Consider the following 15,758-nt stretch of genomic DNA (forward strand, 5'->3'; position numbering starts at 1 on the left):
TCGACTCAGCCTAAAATGAGTGCCTGCTATAGTGTGTAAACACCAGCACGTGGGGAGACAAAGGCAGCCGGGCGTGGTGTTTTTTCCACACCCCACCTCGTGTGCCGTTCCGGCCTTCATCGGTTGCTCGCTAACAGCACTTGCCCCAGCAGTCTGATGAAGGCTGTGACGGCGGACCTATGTCTTTGACGTGTAACGTGTTGCACGCTGTGCTCCGTGCGAACAGGCGCCTGTGGAAGCTGCTACTCCTTCGCCTCCATGGCCATGCTGGAGGCTCGCGTTCGCATCCTCAGCAACAACACGCAGCAGCCCGTGTTCAGCCCCCAGCACATCGTCTCGTGCAGCCCCTACTCGCAAGGTGGAGGGGTTCTCACGTGTGGGGCAAACCCCGTCTGTTTGAATGCATGCCGCGGGAATATGGATACATGCATGTGAATGTACGTATGTTGAATGCTTTTTGCACCGTGCGTAGCCAGCCGTGCTCATCGGAGGTGCAGGGGAAAAAAGGATGGGTGAACGGATGGATATTTGTGTGTGTGTGTGTGGGTCGGGGGAGCGGTAGTGTAGTGGTTAGCATGGCGCTACGAACTGGGCGGCCAACACCGGTGACGATTATCCGAACCGGTGCTGAGCCTCCTCTCGGTCGAGTCAGCCTCAAATGAGTACCTGGTGCGGTGTGTAAACATCGCCACTGGGGAGACAAAGGTGGCCGAGCGTGGTGCTGGCCACCCAGCCCCTAATTGGCATCTGTATCACCACCACCAAGCACCACCAACAACAACACATACCGCTCTCATCATCAAAGCCTGCACAATTATCATCACCGTCATTGTCATCATCATCTTTGGAAAGCCTTTCTATGCAATATTCATCATCATCATCATCATACGCCATGGTCAATCCACTGCTGGATGAAGGCCTCCCCAAGCTGCTGCCACCTCTCATGGTCCTGCAATGTAACAATCCCCCGTGCACCTGTACATCGCTCCATCTCCACAGTGGACGTTACCCCTGACGTGTTCCATCCCTCGGCTGCCAATCCATGATTGTTTTTGATCATCAACCACCATCCATTGGCATGACAAGCCCCACCCAAGCCGACTTTCGCAACCTCCGATGAGCGCGGTTGGCTACGTACGGTGCTAAAGAAGTTCAACATATATACAGCTGACTTTTCTCAATTCTCATCACGGCATAATATAAATGCCCTGATAGTGCATTGTCTTTGTGCCGTTCGCCTTTTGGCGTTCTCTGGTCTCACACTTTGAGGCTAGGCTCAAACGAAAGCTGTCTCTGGTTGTGGACCAATCAGTTTCAAAGACAATGCATTACATTTTATTAGAGCATGTTTTTTGTTTGCATGCTCACCACAAGTACGTGTGGTTAATGCAGACAGGATTCCTTGAAAAGGGATTCTGTTTGGTGGTTTTAACATCTTAACACCTGTGTTATTGCCATAAGGGGTAAAAGCTATTGTTATATATTGTTATATGGCATGACAATTATTATTATTATTGACGATTCGCTGACGCCCTTGTGTCGCGCGCACTCGACCAGGCTGCGACGGCGGGTTCCCGTACCTGATCGCGGGCAAGTTCGCGCAAGACTTCGGCGTCATCGAGGAAAGCTGCTACCCGTACATCGGCCAGGACAGCAAGTGCCTCCCCAAGGACCCTAGCTGCCTGCGCTACTACACCGCTCGCTACCACTACGTGGGCGGGTTCTACGGCGCCTGCAGCGAGGAGCTCATGCGTCTCGAGCTGGTGGAGAACGGGCCCCTGGCCATCGGCTTCCAGGTGTACGACGACTTCATGGCCTACCAGGGCGGCATCTACCACCACACGGGCCTGCGCGATCAGTTCAACCCCTTCGAGGAGACCAACCACGCCGTGCTGCTGGTGGGCTACGGCACGGACGCGGCGGGCCCGGAGGGCACCGGCGAGCCCTTCTGGATCGTCAAGAACAGCTGGGGCGAGGGCTGGGGAGAGGGAGGCTACTTCAGGATCCGCCGTGGCAATGACGAGTGCGCCTTCGAGAGCATCGCCATGGCAGCCACTCCCATCCCCAAGATTTGATATTTTTATTTAGGTTCTGTTTTGTTGATGTTGTTGTTGTTGTTAAAAGAATCTTGTTTTCTATGATTACGTTACAATTGTGATGTTTTTGGGTTTGTGTCATATAATCATCAGCTTTTTCTTGGGTTGCCACCTGTTTTTTTTTCTTCCAAGATAGTTCTCTTTTTGGGTTTAGCTGTCCTGGAAAATCAGTAAGTCTTCCTGGGAAAAAGTCTTGCTTTTATCAAATGTGTAATACACCAATACAGTCACGGCCACATTAACTCAGTTTAACACATAGGCTTCCGCGACCAACTCTGGCTGTCGCCTGATGATGCTCGTTGCAATTACTGGCGAAACGTCGGACTATAATTGTTAATGTTGTGGGTTTACTCTCCAACACACCGGTCCGCTGAACTAGTAACGAATTGTCATATTTTGTTTACGTGACAAACTTTACTAATTGGCAGTATCGGGTGGTGGCGGGTTTCACGATACATTTATAATTACGCGATTTAACCGAAACACCTCTTACGGATTAACCCATAGCCAAATAATGCCTTAGGCCCTCATATGTTTGTAGGCCCTCCTTCCATGTTGAAGTAACAGCTGAACGAAGGTAGCAGCGCTATCGGAATTTCTGTCTTTGAATTACGATGACATCATTCATCCATGACTGCTTGACAGCCAAAGTTAGAAGGAAAAAAATACACTTGAAGAAATGGAGTGAAGTGAGTTATTTATGTTTGAAGAAATTACCTTGATTCGAATACATGTATGAATTTTACATAGGTGAATGTTTGATGACTTCTTGACAATGTTTTGAAATCCACGTAGGCCCGTCTCTCCTATTAGTCCTAGGCCCATCAATCTTAATCTGGCCCTGAATGCAATACATTCACATTCCGTTTTCACCTGTTCTAATATTGTAAGATATTCTTATCATATTTCACAGGTGTTTGAGCCGTCGGATGGGGGCCATGTCATCATCGTTACCATGTTATGAAATAGAGAAATGATCTTGTGGAGCTTGAAACGTGAAAAGTGTAAAATCACGACGTGTTGATGAACGAAGCCTGAACAAATAACATCGCATTACTGCAGAATTATTTTACTTGGCTTCTTTATCCACCCAGTGCCTTTATAGTTCCCTGTTCAGAGTGTTCACCGCTTGGGAGAAACCCTCATGAGCTAGAAACAAAAATGTTAAGTAAAAAGAAGCCCTTTAGTATTATGGTCGTGTTACTGACATTGGTAAATCAATCAGCTGCCACTGAGGAGTACCCAGGAAAATCATGGGTGGCTTAAAACCAGATTTGAACCCAGAAACTGAACATTCCCAGCTGAGTGTTCTAACATCCATTAGCTCTGTGGACAACCCAGTCAACTCAAATTCATTGTCATAATGAACAATTTCAAGTTTTTCATTTATTGTGTGGACAAAAGCAGCCCACTTTGTTGGCACCATTGTCTAAAATGCCTTACAGATGTCAATCTTACTTCCACGATGTTATCATCATCCTTGAGAATGTTATTAATTTTCTGTCCACTACTGGGAGCAGGCAATGCTCCTCCGGAGTGATTGTCATCTGTTTTGTGCACGTGATTTGCGACGAAGAAATTACGTTAATATTGATGTTTTCTTTATTGAACTATGACCTATGATAACCACTGTGAAGAGTTTTTTTTTCATTTTGTGCAATGAAAAACATCCATAAAGTGTGTCACTTGGCACGAATCATCACATTACTTGGCTTGGTTTTATTTTTTGCATTGCTGAGTTTTGACCATAGGTTAGTTGTTAGAGCTGTTATTTGTTAATTCTGAAACCTTACTGAGGTGACCGCATGGTAAATTTAACAACAAAAACTTCGACACATTTGTCAATAACACTCTGTAGCCTTCAAAGAAAAAAGTGATGGCCGATGTTTCCAGCAATGGCCCTTCTTAACAGCACACGAATAGCACAAACATGCCATGAAGAACAAGCACTGGCCAAAAACATCACCCATTTTATATATATGTTTCGGTCCACGAGCGTTATTGACAAATATGTCGGGTTATTTTGTTTGTAATTGTGTTTGTGCTCCACTGCCAATGCAGCATCGCCAAGTAATTTGTTTAACATTACAGATTTACGTCAGTCGTGGCATTAGGGCTAGGTGCTTGCCTCGGGCAGGACATAGTGTGAGGAAGTACACTAAAAATGTGTTTCAGGGATGAAATAGCCACCACCCACCACACCACCCAACACACCACCCTCCACATTCCCGAGGGCACCAGTAAATCTAGCACTGCCTGTTTCACGTAAGAACATTCGCCATATCTGGGTTGTCTCAGCATGACTTGGCTGGGCCCGAGGATAATAAAAGGTATATATCGGCGCAACCCTGCGATGACTTGCTGCTCACCGCCACTACTGACAGAAAAGCCTCCACTAGAGAGTGTTCTAGAAAGCCCCGGTATAATTTCATACTTCCCTCTGAAGATACACTTGTGGGTGAAGGCCTCCCCCATTCCTTTGGAGATGTTTTTTTGTTGTCCTTTCCCCACACATCCGATTGGCATGGTTGGCTACGTATGGTGCGCGAAAGAAGTTCAACATACATTAATGTTTGACTAAACATAACAAATGCTGGACAGTATGGGTTGATGAAGGAATGGAGTAGGTGCCTTTGTCTCCCCATTGCTGATGTTTGCACACCATACCAGGTACTCATGTAAGGCTGAACTGACCTAGGAGATGCCCAGAACTGGTTCAGATATCACACTCCACTGATGTTAGCCATGGCCAGGAATTTAAGTTCGGTTACCATGTCCCATAATGCAGTGCACTAATTACTCTGCCAACATTCCTCCCCCAGGAGAATAGCTACTTCTCATTTATTAACCATGACTAATGTAGTAAACATCTCCATATTAAATAGGCACATTGTAATGAGAATGTACCATTACTCTGATATAATGGCTCATTATGTTTGGTTAAAATATCTGAAAATTATTTGAACCAAGACCTAAAGTCAGACGTAAGGATACTTTATGAGCAGCGGCTGATTGCATAAACAATTTAAGCGTACATTTTTCTTAAGTTTATCATTCACAGCTGCATAAGTTGAGAAAAAAATGTTCAGGTGTGTAATGCAACTGGCCACAATTCTTGAAGGTAATGCGTCAATTGAGATGTTTTATTACATTGTGGGTGCAATATAAATGCAAGCATTATTTATAAATTATTATTGGTATCCATTAACAATAACTTTAGGATCTGGCAGACAGAACAAGCATTGGCTGTGTTGACCTCTCAAATTTGACCTTTGGCCTCCAAAGTTCGACAATAAACCAAAAAATGTTAACGTATCATAAATGTTCGCAAACTTTATTCTTATAATGGCAAACTAGAAAAAAAAAACATGTTTCACACATAATTGAAAGGGAATTTCTATTAGGATTATAATACATATTGCAATCTACATTTATAAAAGTGTCAATAATTCCCATAATCTTTTCACCAATATGTGTCTATGATTATACACTTACAGCTACATTGTAATATTTATACAAGTTAGTACACATTTATATTCAATATTAAATGCTACACATCTGCACACAGGCATCATAATGATTATATATCAGTACCCAATAGCATGATATTGAGAGATGTTAACACATAGATGAATTTAATTATATGCACCGTGCCTCTGGCCTCAACAAGTCACAGATTAGCCTGTTAATATACATTGTCTCTTGTCTCCAGATAGTTGAAAGCTGTGGTGAGTGAAAATAATGCAGATGTAAACGTTCCCTTCGGGTTTTTTTTCGTTAAATACACATTCAAGTAATTTACTTGCACGGTGTTGCTGTGGTGTAACGGTTAGCACACCGGACATGCAATCCGGATGCCTCCGGTTTGATCTCCCGGCGCAGCAGGTTTATGAAATCTCCCACCCAGCAGTAAAGCCGAGGATCGACACAACTGGTCAATCAGCAGCGTGGTGGGGTAAAGTGTGGGCACTTCCACCTCTTCAAAGACATCCGGTCATTGTGGAAGAGTTGGCCAAAACACCCGTTAAGGGCTCTCTGCGGTGGAGACCCTTCCACGAGCAGTGTCGCGATTACACAATTGCAGACCGCACCGTTGTACCTTTTACTTTACGTATGTATAGTATTATAGGTGTGGAGGACTCGCACACACACACACCCGCACTCGTTGCGGGGCACGCCCGTGTAAACTGAGTGCATCGCGACACGACGTCGCACGGCGGCCGTACGCCCACGTGGGCCCTCCTCCTTGCTGCACGCAGCCGCGGGCGGGCGAGCGACCTACATCGCGAGGAAAAGAAACAGCAGCAGTCCCACCACCCAGCAGTTGTGCAGGGCCACGTGGCAGGCGCTCATTCTCTTTCGACCCATGGGCAGCTCGCAGTGAGCCCCCTCCCACCCCGCGTAGCACTGGCACCGGAACGCCTCCTTCATGTCGCGCACGTCGCTGCGGTGCAATTGGCCGACCACCCGGTCCTGCCATCTCCCGCGGCGGCGGTCGGCGGAGGCCCCCGGGGCAACGATCCGAAAGCTCGCGGGGTTCAGGTGGAGGTGGGCCGTGGAGGCCGGGTGCTTCCGCACGCAGCGCCCGTGAGCCTCGCACAGGGCCTCGCTGCACAGCTTGGCGGCGGCAGTCACGTTGATGAGGTACGGCCCCAGGATGTCGTCCACGTAGGCCTTCACCGCCCGGCAGTTGTCCTGGAGGGATACGCACGCCACGGCGTTACAAAGTGAGCGCCGGTGGTTTGCCGTAGTGTTGGATACAAAGCGGGGGGGGAGATGGGGGGGTGGGGGGGCTTTACACCTGACACCCCCCCCCCCCAACAACCCCACTGGAGATCCCACAAAATGTAATATTGATCTTTAAAAGACGAAATGTGATGTGGGCACTTTGTGAAAATTACACATTGCATTATTTCAGTGATACGTTGGTAAGTTTGCCTTTGTTGCATGTTACTGCTCTATGCAATACATGGAACCACAATGTGAATATTACTGTTTGTATGAATGTACGTATGTTGAATTTATATCGCACCGCACGTAGCCAACCGTGCTAATCCGAGGTGCGGGGGAAGGACATTTTTCGTAGGAACGTAGAGCCCTATTTAAAAGGTTTGCAGTTTTGGGACCTGCCCCTCCTCCCTCGGGGAGTTTCCCAATCCGCCTCTGGTCAGCTGACACAAGCACGAATCTGTTACAGCAACATACCACCGACTGAATAAGGGGTGAAGAGAAAAAAAATTGACAATAGAGGACTTTACTCATTGATGATCTTTGACGGATTCGTGCGTTGGAGGAGAGCACTCTCCTACTGATTTTCTCTCGAGAGGAAACACGGCAACAAAAGAGAACAAGCCGTCCTCGCAAAACAACGATTGACGTGGCCACGTTCAACTTTACCGTTGACAGAAACTGTGAAAACAGATGAGGCCACTTGTCTTACTTAACCTGCCGCACACACGCACACACAAAGGCGCTGCTCCTTTTGATGTTTGGTCAAATGTCGTTTCATGTTTTTACTCAGATTTACATTTGTAAAAATCAATTGGAGGAGATGGATTTTTATGTTTTGCCACCAAGGAGGGTGACCGCGCTTAAACTATCACATCGGCTACACGTGACGATGTTTATCGAGAAGCAATGCAGGGTTTGAGGCCATGGATTTCCTTAGACGTAGCTCAGCAAAGCAACACAGGACCTGAACCAGCAATCGCTCTGGTACCGACACGGCAGTCTGACTTTGACACGGCAGCAATCAGAGTTATCCATTGACTGCTGTAATTCTTCATTCAAAAGAACCACAGGACTTGAACCAACCATCCCTCTGGTACTGACTCGGCAATCTGACTTTGACACTGCAGATATATCTTAGTTATCCATTCCAGGCTGTAATTCTTCATTCAGATCAGGGTAGAATGCCCGGGGGTTAAAAACCAGACTGCCGTACGCAGTTTCACTTCACTGTAGGCATTTTTAGTTTGTGAAGTTACAAACATTGTCTGGTTTTAGCTAAACTTCCTTTTGGCTAATATACTGCATGTGCCATATTCTACAGTGCTTGACATTGCACTAACTCAAGGTGCCAAAGCTGCCAAGTGAGACTTCAAAAGATGTCACAAGCAGCAAGGTTGACTTTTAAGCATATTTACGACTAAAATTGGCGACTGCCCTCCACGCTGATGAATGTCAAAGTCAGCAAAAAGTTTCCTGGCATCGCAATCTCGAGATCGCGGGCGATGTGGAGGCATAATGCAATTCACCGCTTTGTTAAGATTCTCTTTGGTAAAGCCAAAATGGACAAGGAGGCGACTGCCACAAAAATAATGCGATACATGATACATTTTATATTATAATGCAATTTATAATGCATGCAATGTTGCGGACCTAAGACGCATTTGAGGCGTGGAGCCGAGCTCAAGCAATGCATAACGTGATAACAATTGACTCGCAATCAAAAAGGTCACGAGTTCAAATCCATTTCCATTGTAATTTCAAGCCGTCATTGATCTGGTGTCAAAGTTTTTTTTTCTTTTTAGATAGATTAGCTCCTGCCGTATGAATGTGGGACATTCGCTTCGGGTTCAAAGATACCAATTGTGGGGTGTGCCGCCTCATTGTTCCAAGCTACGTGACACGTTTGGCTGCTATATTGGTGCGGGGACATGGTCGTGCGGGGACATGGTCGTGCGGTTGCACTTTCGCTGTTTGATGCAGAGGTTCATGTTTGTAATTAGACAGTATATAAACAATACAAATAAAAACACCTTAAAAAAATACATGCGAATGTGAGCGTGCCATCAAATTCGTAGAGAACAATAAAGATGCCCCGATGTCATTCGCAAAGAAAGCGGCCGCTGTGTGTGCTGGCATCATGCTCCGAATTTGACACATTTTAAAACACCACTCACAAACTACTCTAATCATGTTGCCCGACTCCCCTGAAGAGAGTCTTGAGACTCCGTGAGGCTTACCTGGGCAAGCACGCGTAATAATAATTATTTAAAAAAATGTTTATCATGTATTGAATCAGTTAGTCGCAATTATCCCAGAACGTTGTCCACTAGGTTATTCTATCTTCATCTTTAAATGGCACCCAGGATTTGCAAGAAACTTGTTGTGATATAACGTGCAGCAGTTCTAATCGTGACTTCATACATCCGTCTAAATTGTGTGGTTAGCTAATGTGGACTTGAGCAGCGTCACCTTTAATACAACCCCATTGCATGCCATTTGCCTCCATTGCTGTATTAGATAATAGCAAGGCAGTGATATTGTCCATGCGAATTTGTGCAGATGTCTTATGTTACCCTCTCATTGGATGGAAATTGATAATTATGGTGAAGTTTTATTCGACAACAAGTAATATTGCTGTGTAAACCCATTTGAAAAAAAGTGAATGGGTATTTGGTTCAGATCATGTACTGTGTATTGCCTTTCCAATGAAGCCAATTATATGCAACGGTTCCCACCCATTTGTCTGTGGATTAAGGAAGTCTAGAAAACTACAGGCAATGTATTATAGCTGCGTCTGCTCGCTTGCTATACAAAGCACACAGTGAGATAGCGCTGCATTGATTGCACCGCAGTGTCCTCTCGTAACTTTTGCATCGCGAAGTATCTAGTAACTCCGAAAAAACAAATCGCGTTACGGATGCTTGAGCAATGCCAAAGCCTTTCAATTCACCAGGTCACGCTGAGCTACTAGCCACCTCGTCCGCTCGCGTCTCATTTGTCAGCAATGCCTACGTAGATCACGCGACGCAGATTGAAGATATCTCTTGATTGCCGGCCGTAAAAATTGCACCAGTGAAACGCGCATTCGCAAATTGGATGTGAAGCGCGTTTTGTGGCGAGCGCTGCGCTCGCAGAAGCTGTGCTCGCCGAGATCGCTCGTACGTCACTCGACTTTTATGCACGAACGCCCCACTTAAAGTTGAATTGCAGCACAATTTGTAAAACGGGAAAATTCTGCAGTGGTAGAAACACATGTACAGTTGCCGGGCCATCTCTGCCATGCATCTCCACGCTTGGTTACAACCTTGTTATCCATTATATATATGCAAACTGTGCGTATATATGTAGCATGTATGGTGAGTGGTGTTTATTATACGATCCATTTTCCTCTGTTTTACTGGGTAATAGCCAAATAAGATGATAATTATATTTTATAATGGACACGCACAAAAAGGATGATTTATAGAAGACATGCGAAGGATTATAAATTGTAAATGTTTGCATATATACAGTGTGGTTATAACATGCAACCATGATTCCATTGGAATAAGATAATATTGCTAAAAAAATATATAGATTTTTTGGGAGGATCATGACTGGAAAACATGCACACCTAGGGCAATTATTGATGGCAGACTGGGATCAAAATATGCGAGAGAGAGAGATGATGATGCAAGACAGAGTAGGCAGGAGTGCTTTTGAGAAACTGAACTTGATCATGTAAATCAACAAACCAATGAGACCGAAGAAGAATGCTTAATTCAGTGGGTATCACCGGCTCTGAAATAAAGATAGAAAACATGGACACTGGCAAATAAACTGTAACGCAGAGCTGAAAAGTGTGCAAAGAAGCAGGAACGGGTGCATCATTGGAATGAGACGCAGAGAGAGGAGTAGATGGACTGGAGAGCCAATGCCAATTCGAGACATTATATTGACTCGTAAGGAAAGTAATTGGGCTTGGGGCAGGCCATGTCCGCTATAAGGGATCGATGACAGCTGATAGACAAGACAGTGGAAGCAAAACAACTAAAAACTCGTTTTTATTTTACCAAGTAAGGCCCACTGAGCTATATAGCTTTTTTTCAGAAGCGACCTGGCCACAAATGATAGCTCAACAAAGTCCCTTATCACGTGGAGATGTATTGCAGCCAAATACTCTAAAGGCGCGTTTATAAATGCGGAGGAAAAAAAAAACGGAGCACCATTAGAACAATCCGCACAACCACAGGGAGAGGAGACGCACAAACTCCAAATATACAGGCGTCGGGGGTCCGGATCGAACCCGCGACCTCATGCATACCAGGTGAGGTAGGTGACATCTCGCCACCGAAATAGTCGGACACCCGAGAGGGCAACCACTGTGGAGACGGAGCGATGAAATTATCTCGTGAGCGGGAGTGAGATGGATCATTGTAGCGCTGGACCATGAAGTGTGGCAACTGTGGGCAGGACTTTATTTCATAACGAGCAGAGCACAGCTGCCGCTCTTCTCTATGTACGTACGTTGAACTTCTTTTTATTTGGTTCTTTCGGTAAAGTCACGTAGAATGAGAATAAAATAATACATTGATAAAATAAAATAACACAATAATATTCTCACGACGTTTCGGTCACCTGATGAAGGCTGCTTGTGTTGTGGCCGAAACGTCGTGAGAATATTATTGTGTTATTTTATTTTATCAATTTATTATTTTATTCTCATTCTACGTGACTTTACCGAAAGAACCAAAGAAGATGAATCCTTGTAGTCACGAAAGCTTTAAATCGAAATTGAACTTCTTTCTTTATGTACGTACATTGAACTTATTTCGTCGGCAGACCATGCTGATCGCAGGTGCGCGGGAAGGAATAGGAGGTGCGGGGTCGGACAATTTTGATGAAGGTCATGGTCAATAACAAAGGAAACATTTAAATAAAAACTACGCAATTACGCTTGGCTAGTCAACACGAATTAAGTATTCGCAATATGATAGGGTTTTAATGTAAGGTCAAACGGGCAAGCCAGATGCATTTTTTTTAATAAACTGTGTATTCCACGATTTAAAGCTTTCGTGACTGCAGTGATTCATATTCTTGGTGCTTTCGGTAAAGTCACGTTGAAGGGAAACAATAAAATATAAATAAAACAATACAATTCTCACGACGTTTGGACTGCAACACAAGCAGTCATCATCACACCTGATCATCACACCTGATGATGACTGCTTGTGTTGCAGTCGAAACGTCGTGAGAATTTTATTGTTTTATATATTTTATTACTTTATTGTTTCCCTTCAACGTGACTTTACCGAAAGAACCAAGAATGTGTATTCCACGTTACAATCTCAAGTCAGTGTTATCAAATCACGTTTTATTTTTTCTATCCTTGATACAAAGCACCTGTTAAACGTCGTTAAACTTTAGTTTGCTTAACAGGAGCTACATGAATATTTTATTTAACATCTTTACGGGAGGGGGGGGGCACACCGGCTTGCAGTTGACACCTTTACGAGAGAGTCATCTTAGTTTTATTGAGTAAATAAAACAAGTGGAACGATTTTAAGTGCACACTGTGTACAGTCGGTCCATCTTTCCTTGCCATCCCCCATCAAGAAGTAAGTGTAACACTCATCCAATTTGTGGAGGGCCTTGGGAAACATTGGTGGACATTAAAACGTAACCAGTCGAGCCCATAGAAGTGTACAACCTTGATCCAGATACAGGGAAAGGCACATTTGTATTGCATCAAGCCATGTTTGTTTTAAGAGACACTTTGTAAAGAGCAATTCGGTTTAAATGCACTCAGCTAGTTTCCCAGGGTATTAAAAAAAAAGTTACATCTCCATTTCTTAAAGTGCCGTTCAGTCTCGTAGAAATGTATCAAAAGAACGATGCGTTCCATTAAGTTTAAGTAAAATACTCATTTCGGGAGGTTAATTTGAAGCAAAGAGCTTGCTGGCATCTCCGAAATTGTAGTAATTCCTGCATTCGTGACTGCAGGAATTCATATTCTTTGGGACTTTCGGTAAAGTCACGTAGATAGGTTCAAAGAAAATAACAAAAAAAACAAAAAACTACGACGTTTCGATCGCAACACAAGCGTTCGTCATCAGGAAGAGAACAAAAAGGGGGACAGCTGCTGAGGCAGACACAGTTTTAAAGGTTTAAAATGGGCGTAGCCCAATGGTCATAAACGAAGTGGGCGGGGCTAGTTATGTTAATGTAAGAAATTAGCATGTTACTGTAAGATCGGAGGGTGACCTCCACAACGAGGGCACGGAAGTGGCTATGTTAATGTGAGAGATTAGCATGTTAAATGTGAGAGATTAGCATGTTAATGTGAGAGATTAGCATGTTAATGTCAGATCACAGAGCGGCCTCTACGTGGAGGTGGCTATGTTAATGTGAGAGATTAACATGTTAATGTAAGAGCACAGAGCGGCTTCTACGTGGAGGTGGCTATGTTAATGTGAGAGATTAACATGTTAATGTAAGATCACAGAGCGGCTTCTACGTGGAGGTGGCTATGTTAATGTGAGACATTAACATGTTAATGTAAGATCACAGAGCGGCTTCTACGTGGTGGTGGCTATGTTAATGTGAGAGATTCACATGTTAATGTCAGATCGGAGAGCGGCCTCTAAGTGGAGGTGGCTATGTTAATGTGAGAGATTGACATGTTAATGTAAGATCACAGAACGGCCTCTACGTGGAGAATTAGATAATCTCTCACATTAACAGCCACCTCCGTGCTAATTTCTCACATTAGCATCACTAGCCCCGCCCACTTTGTTTATGACACAATTTTAAACCTTTAAAACAGCCTGCTGATGATCGCTTGTGTTGTGATCGAAACGTCGTAGTTTTGGTATTTTTTTGTTATTTTCTTTTAACCTATCTACGTGACTTTACCGAAAGACCCAAAGAATACCTAAGTGCAACTTCATCTCAAAGCATTGGACAGAGCATGTATAACGGACAATACTGCGGGGCAAATGCGGGGGATAAAATGCAGTGCGACAGAAGAGCAAGGGAGGTGGGGAAGACGCAGGGGTGTGGTTTTAGAAGCACCGTGGCTTGAACATCCAATTGGTTCACAGGGCAGAAAAATAACAACACATTTGTGACTAACACCACCTCGAAATGAAAAAAAAACATTAATCAGGTGACGTTCCAGGCAATGGCCCATGTTTATGTGAAGAAAAGGTCATTGCCCAAAAACGCTGCCAATGACATACTTGTTTCCTTTGAGGCAGTGTGCTCGACGAACATGTTGAGTTTTCGATAGTTCATTGTCCTTTGGGCACCACACTGTCAATGCAGCAGTAGCATCACCAAATAGTTCGTACATACAAGGGATCAAAGGCTGTCGCCTGTCCACCATCACAAAGCACAGCACCCACCCCAGTGGATACTGACCACCCTGATCATATTACCTGTCCCACGAGGTTCTGCACATCCCAAAAGGACCCCAGAACTGCACGGCCCAAATATATAATATTGGCGCTTTATTATAAGTCTGTGCACATATAATTATAATCAAGTATTCCAGAGGATACCAACCTCGACAAATACATGACGGTGTGCAATCCATAACCTTGGCCTAAATGTGTAGTTAACCTGACCCGAAGAAGAAAACTATTTCTGTTGCAAATGCGAACAGTTCGTTTTCTGCAGGTGTCTAGTTGGCTTTTGAGAAACGTGCCGGGTCCCCATTGTTCGCCGCATTTTCATCGCAATTATAATCAGGCCATTTGTGTATTGCAAATGATTGGGCCCTGGTGTGCGAGGTCTCCTTGGTGGGCAGCAAGGTGACTCTAAAGGACAGAAAAGAGCAAAACCAACCAGGTTTGTTTATGCACGTATGTTGAACTTATTCTGCACCGTATGTAGCCAACTGTGTGAATCGGATGTGCGGGGGGGGGGACAACAGCACAAAATATGCCCGTAGAAAATGTTCATTTCAAGTACAACCCATCTGTGCAGAACGTAAGAGAGAGTTCTCATACTGTCAATGTACATTTTCTGCAGGCTTTCTCGGAATCAGAAGTTGGTTAAATGAGCAGACGTTATGTCTCCTTCACCTGTCTGTCTCTTCACGTGAAACTAAAAATTAAAGCATTCTTCATAAAAGTGTTTTTTTTTGTTATATCGCATGAATAGAAATGTGTTGTTAAACCCGTTCACCACCTGACACAGACGAGTAGTAACGTCTGTCATGTGAAAAAAAAAACATGCCAATTAGTTACTACTTCAGTAAACCGTCGTGTTGGAGAGTAAACGACACGTGAATATTTACGTGATCTAACCCCCCCAACCCCCCCCCCCCTCTATTATGGATAATATTGGTCGTGAAAGCCTACTACGTGTTAAACTAAAGTATTTTTTACTCAACCCATCAATCGCATAACCATCTGGGAGTGCATCATTTCAGCAGCATTGACTCAAATACCAGCAAACTCTCGATTGGTTTTGACATGCAGTGTCTCATCAGCAGTCAGGCTTGCTACCATCGATGCTGATGGGCTGGAAATCACACGCTATGGGGTCCCAATTGGGCGGAAAATTACGCAATACATACCGTGAAATAATAGTTATCATTGTGCGTAATTTGTATAGTAAATTTTAAAAAGCGGGAAATAATGCACATTATATAAATAGGGAGACGTTATCTGCTTATTTACTTTGTCACGTTTTAATTCCCCACAGCGCTACGATTGCCTCAGACTAATCGAGGCAGCTCTTGGTTGCTAAAGATATCAAACTCGTCGGATCGGGGTGGCTGATAGAATGCAACGGACGCAGCACACCATCAAATATAAGCGGGTGGCATGATATTTAACAGCATGCTACGGCGTGTAAAACGTTGGCTTGCTCGGGTTTCACATGCCCTAAGCCTATAAAGCTGCCAAGTTGAGATCAGCATGGAGCATTGTAATTCAGACATTC

General features: G+C 44.4%; 2 protein-coding genes across 7 annotated transcripts in view; one reads left to right on the forward strand and one right to left on the reverse strand.

Annotated features, from left to right (window-relative positions):
* LOC116949405 (dipeptidyl peptidase 1-like) overlaps positions 1-3,800 on the forward strand; it is a 29,097-nt gene extending 25,297 nt beyond the window's left edge. Inside the window, exons 6-7 of the mRNA XM_032966698.2 lie at positions 227-358; positions 1,558-3,800. Of these exons, the coding sequence (XP_032822589.2) occupies positions 227-358; positions 1,558-2,075 (650 nt within the window). The 3' untranslated portion in view covers positions 2,076-3,800. The remainder of the gene's footprint in view (positions 1-226; positions 359-1,557) is intronic.
* A 1,614-nt stretch (positions 3,801-5,414) lies between these two features.
* Positions 5,415-15,758, reverse strand: part of LOC116949404 (hyaluronidase-1-like) — a 32,465-nt gene continuing 22,121 nt past the window's right edge. For 2 of the 6 annotated variants that reach the window (XM_076072041.1, XM_076072042.1), the window contains exon 4: positions 6,967-7,505. In XM_076072041.1, the coding sequence (XP_075928156.1) occupies positions 7,086-7,505 (420 nt within the window). In that variant the 3' untranslated portion in view covers positions 6,967-7,085. Of the gene's footprint in view, positions 6,792-6,966; positions 7,506-15,758 lie in introns of those variants that run through there. The other 4 variants (XM_076072038.1, XM_076072039.1, XM_032966693.2 and 1 more) reach the window with 3 other exon arrangements.

This window comes from Petromyzon marinus, chromosome 36 (assembly GCF_048934315.1).
Source record: "Petromyzon marinus isolate PM22_M1 ecotype Great Lakes invasive population chromosome 36, UKy_Petmar_22M1.pri1.0, whole genome shotgun sequence".
Lineage (NCBI taxonomy): Eukaryota > Metazoa > Chordata > Hyperoartia > Petromyzontiformes > Petromyzontidae > Petromyzon > Petromyzon marinus.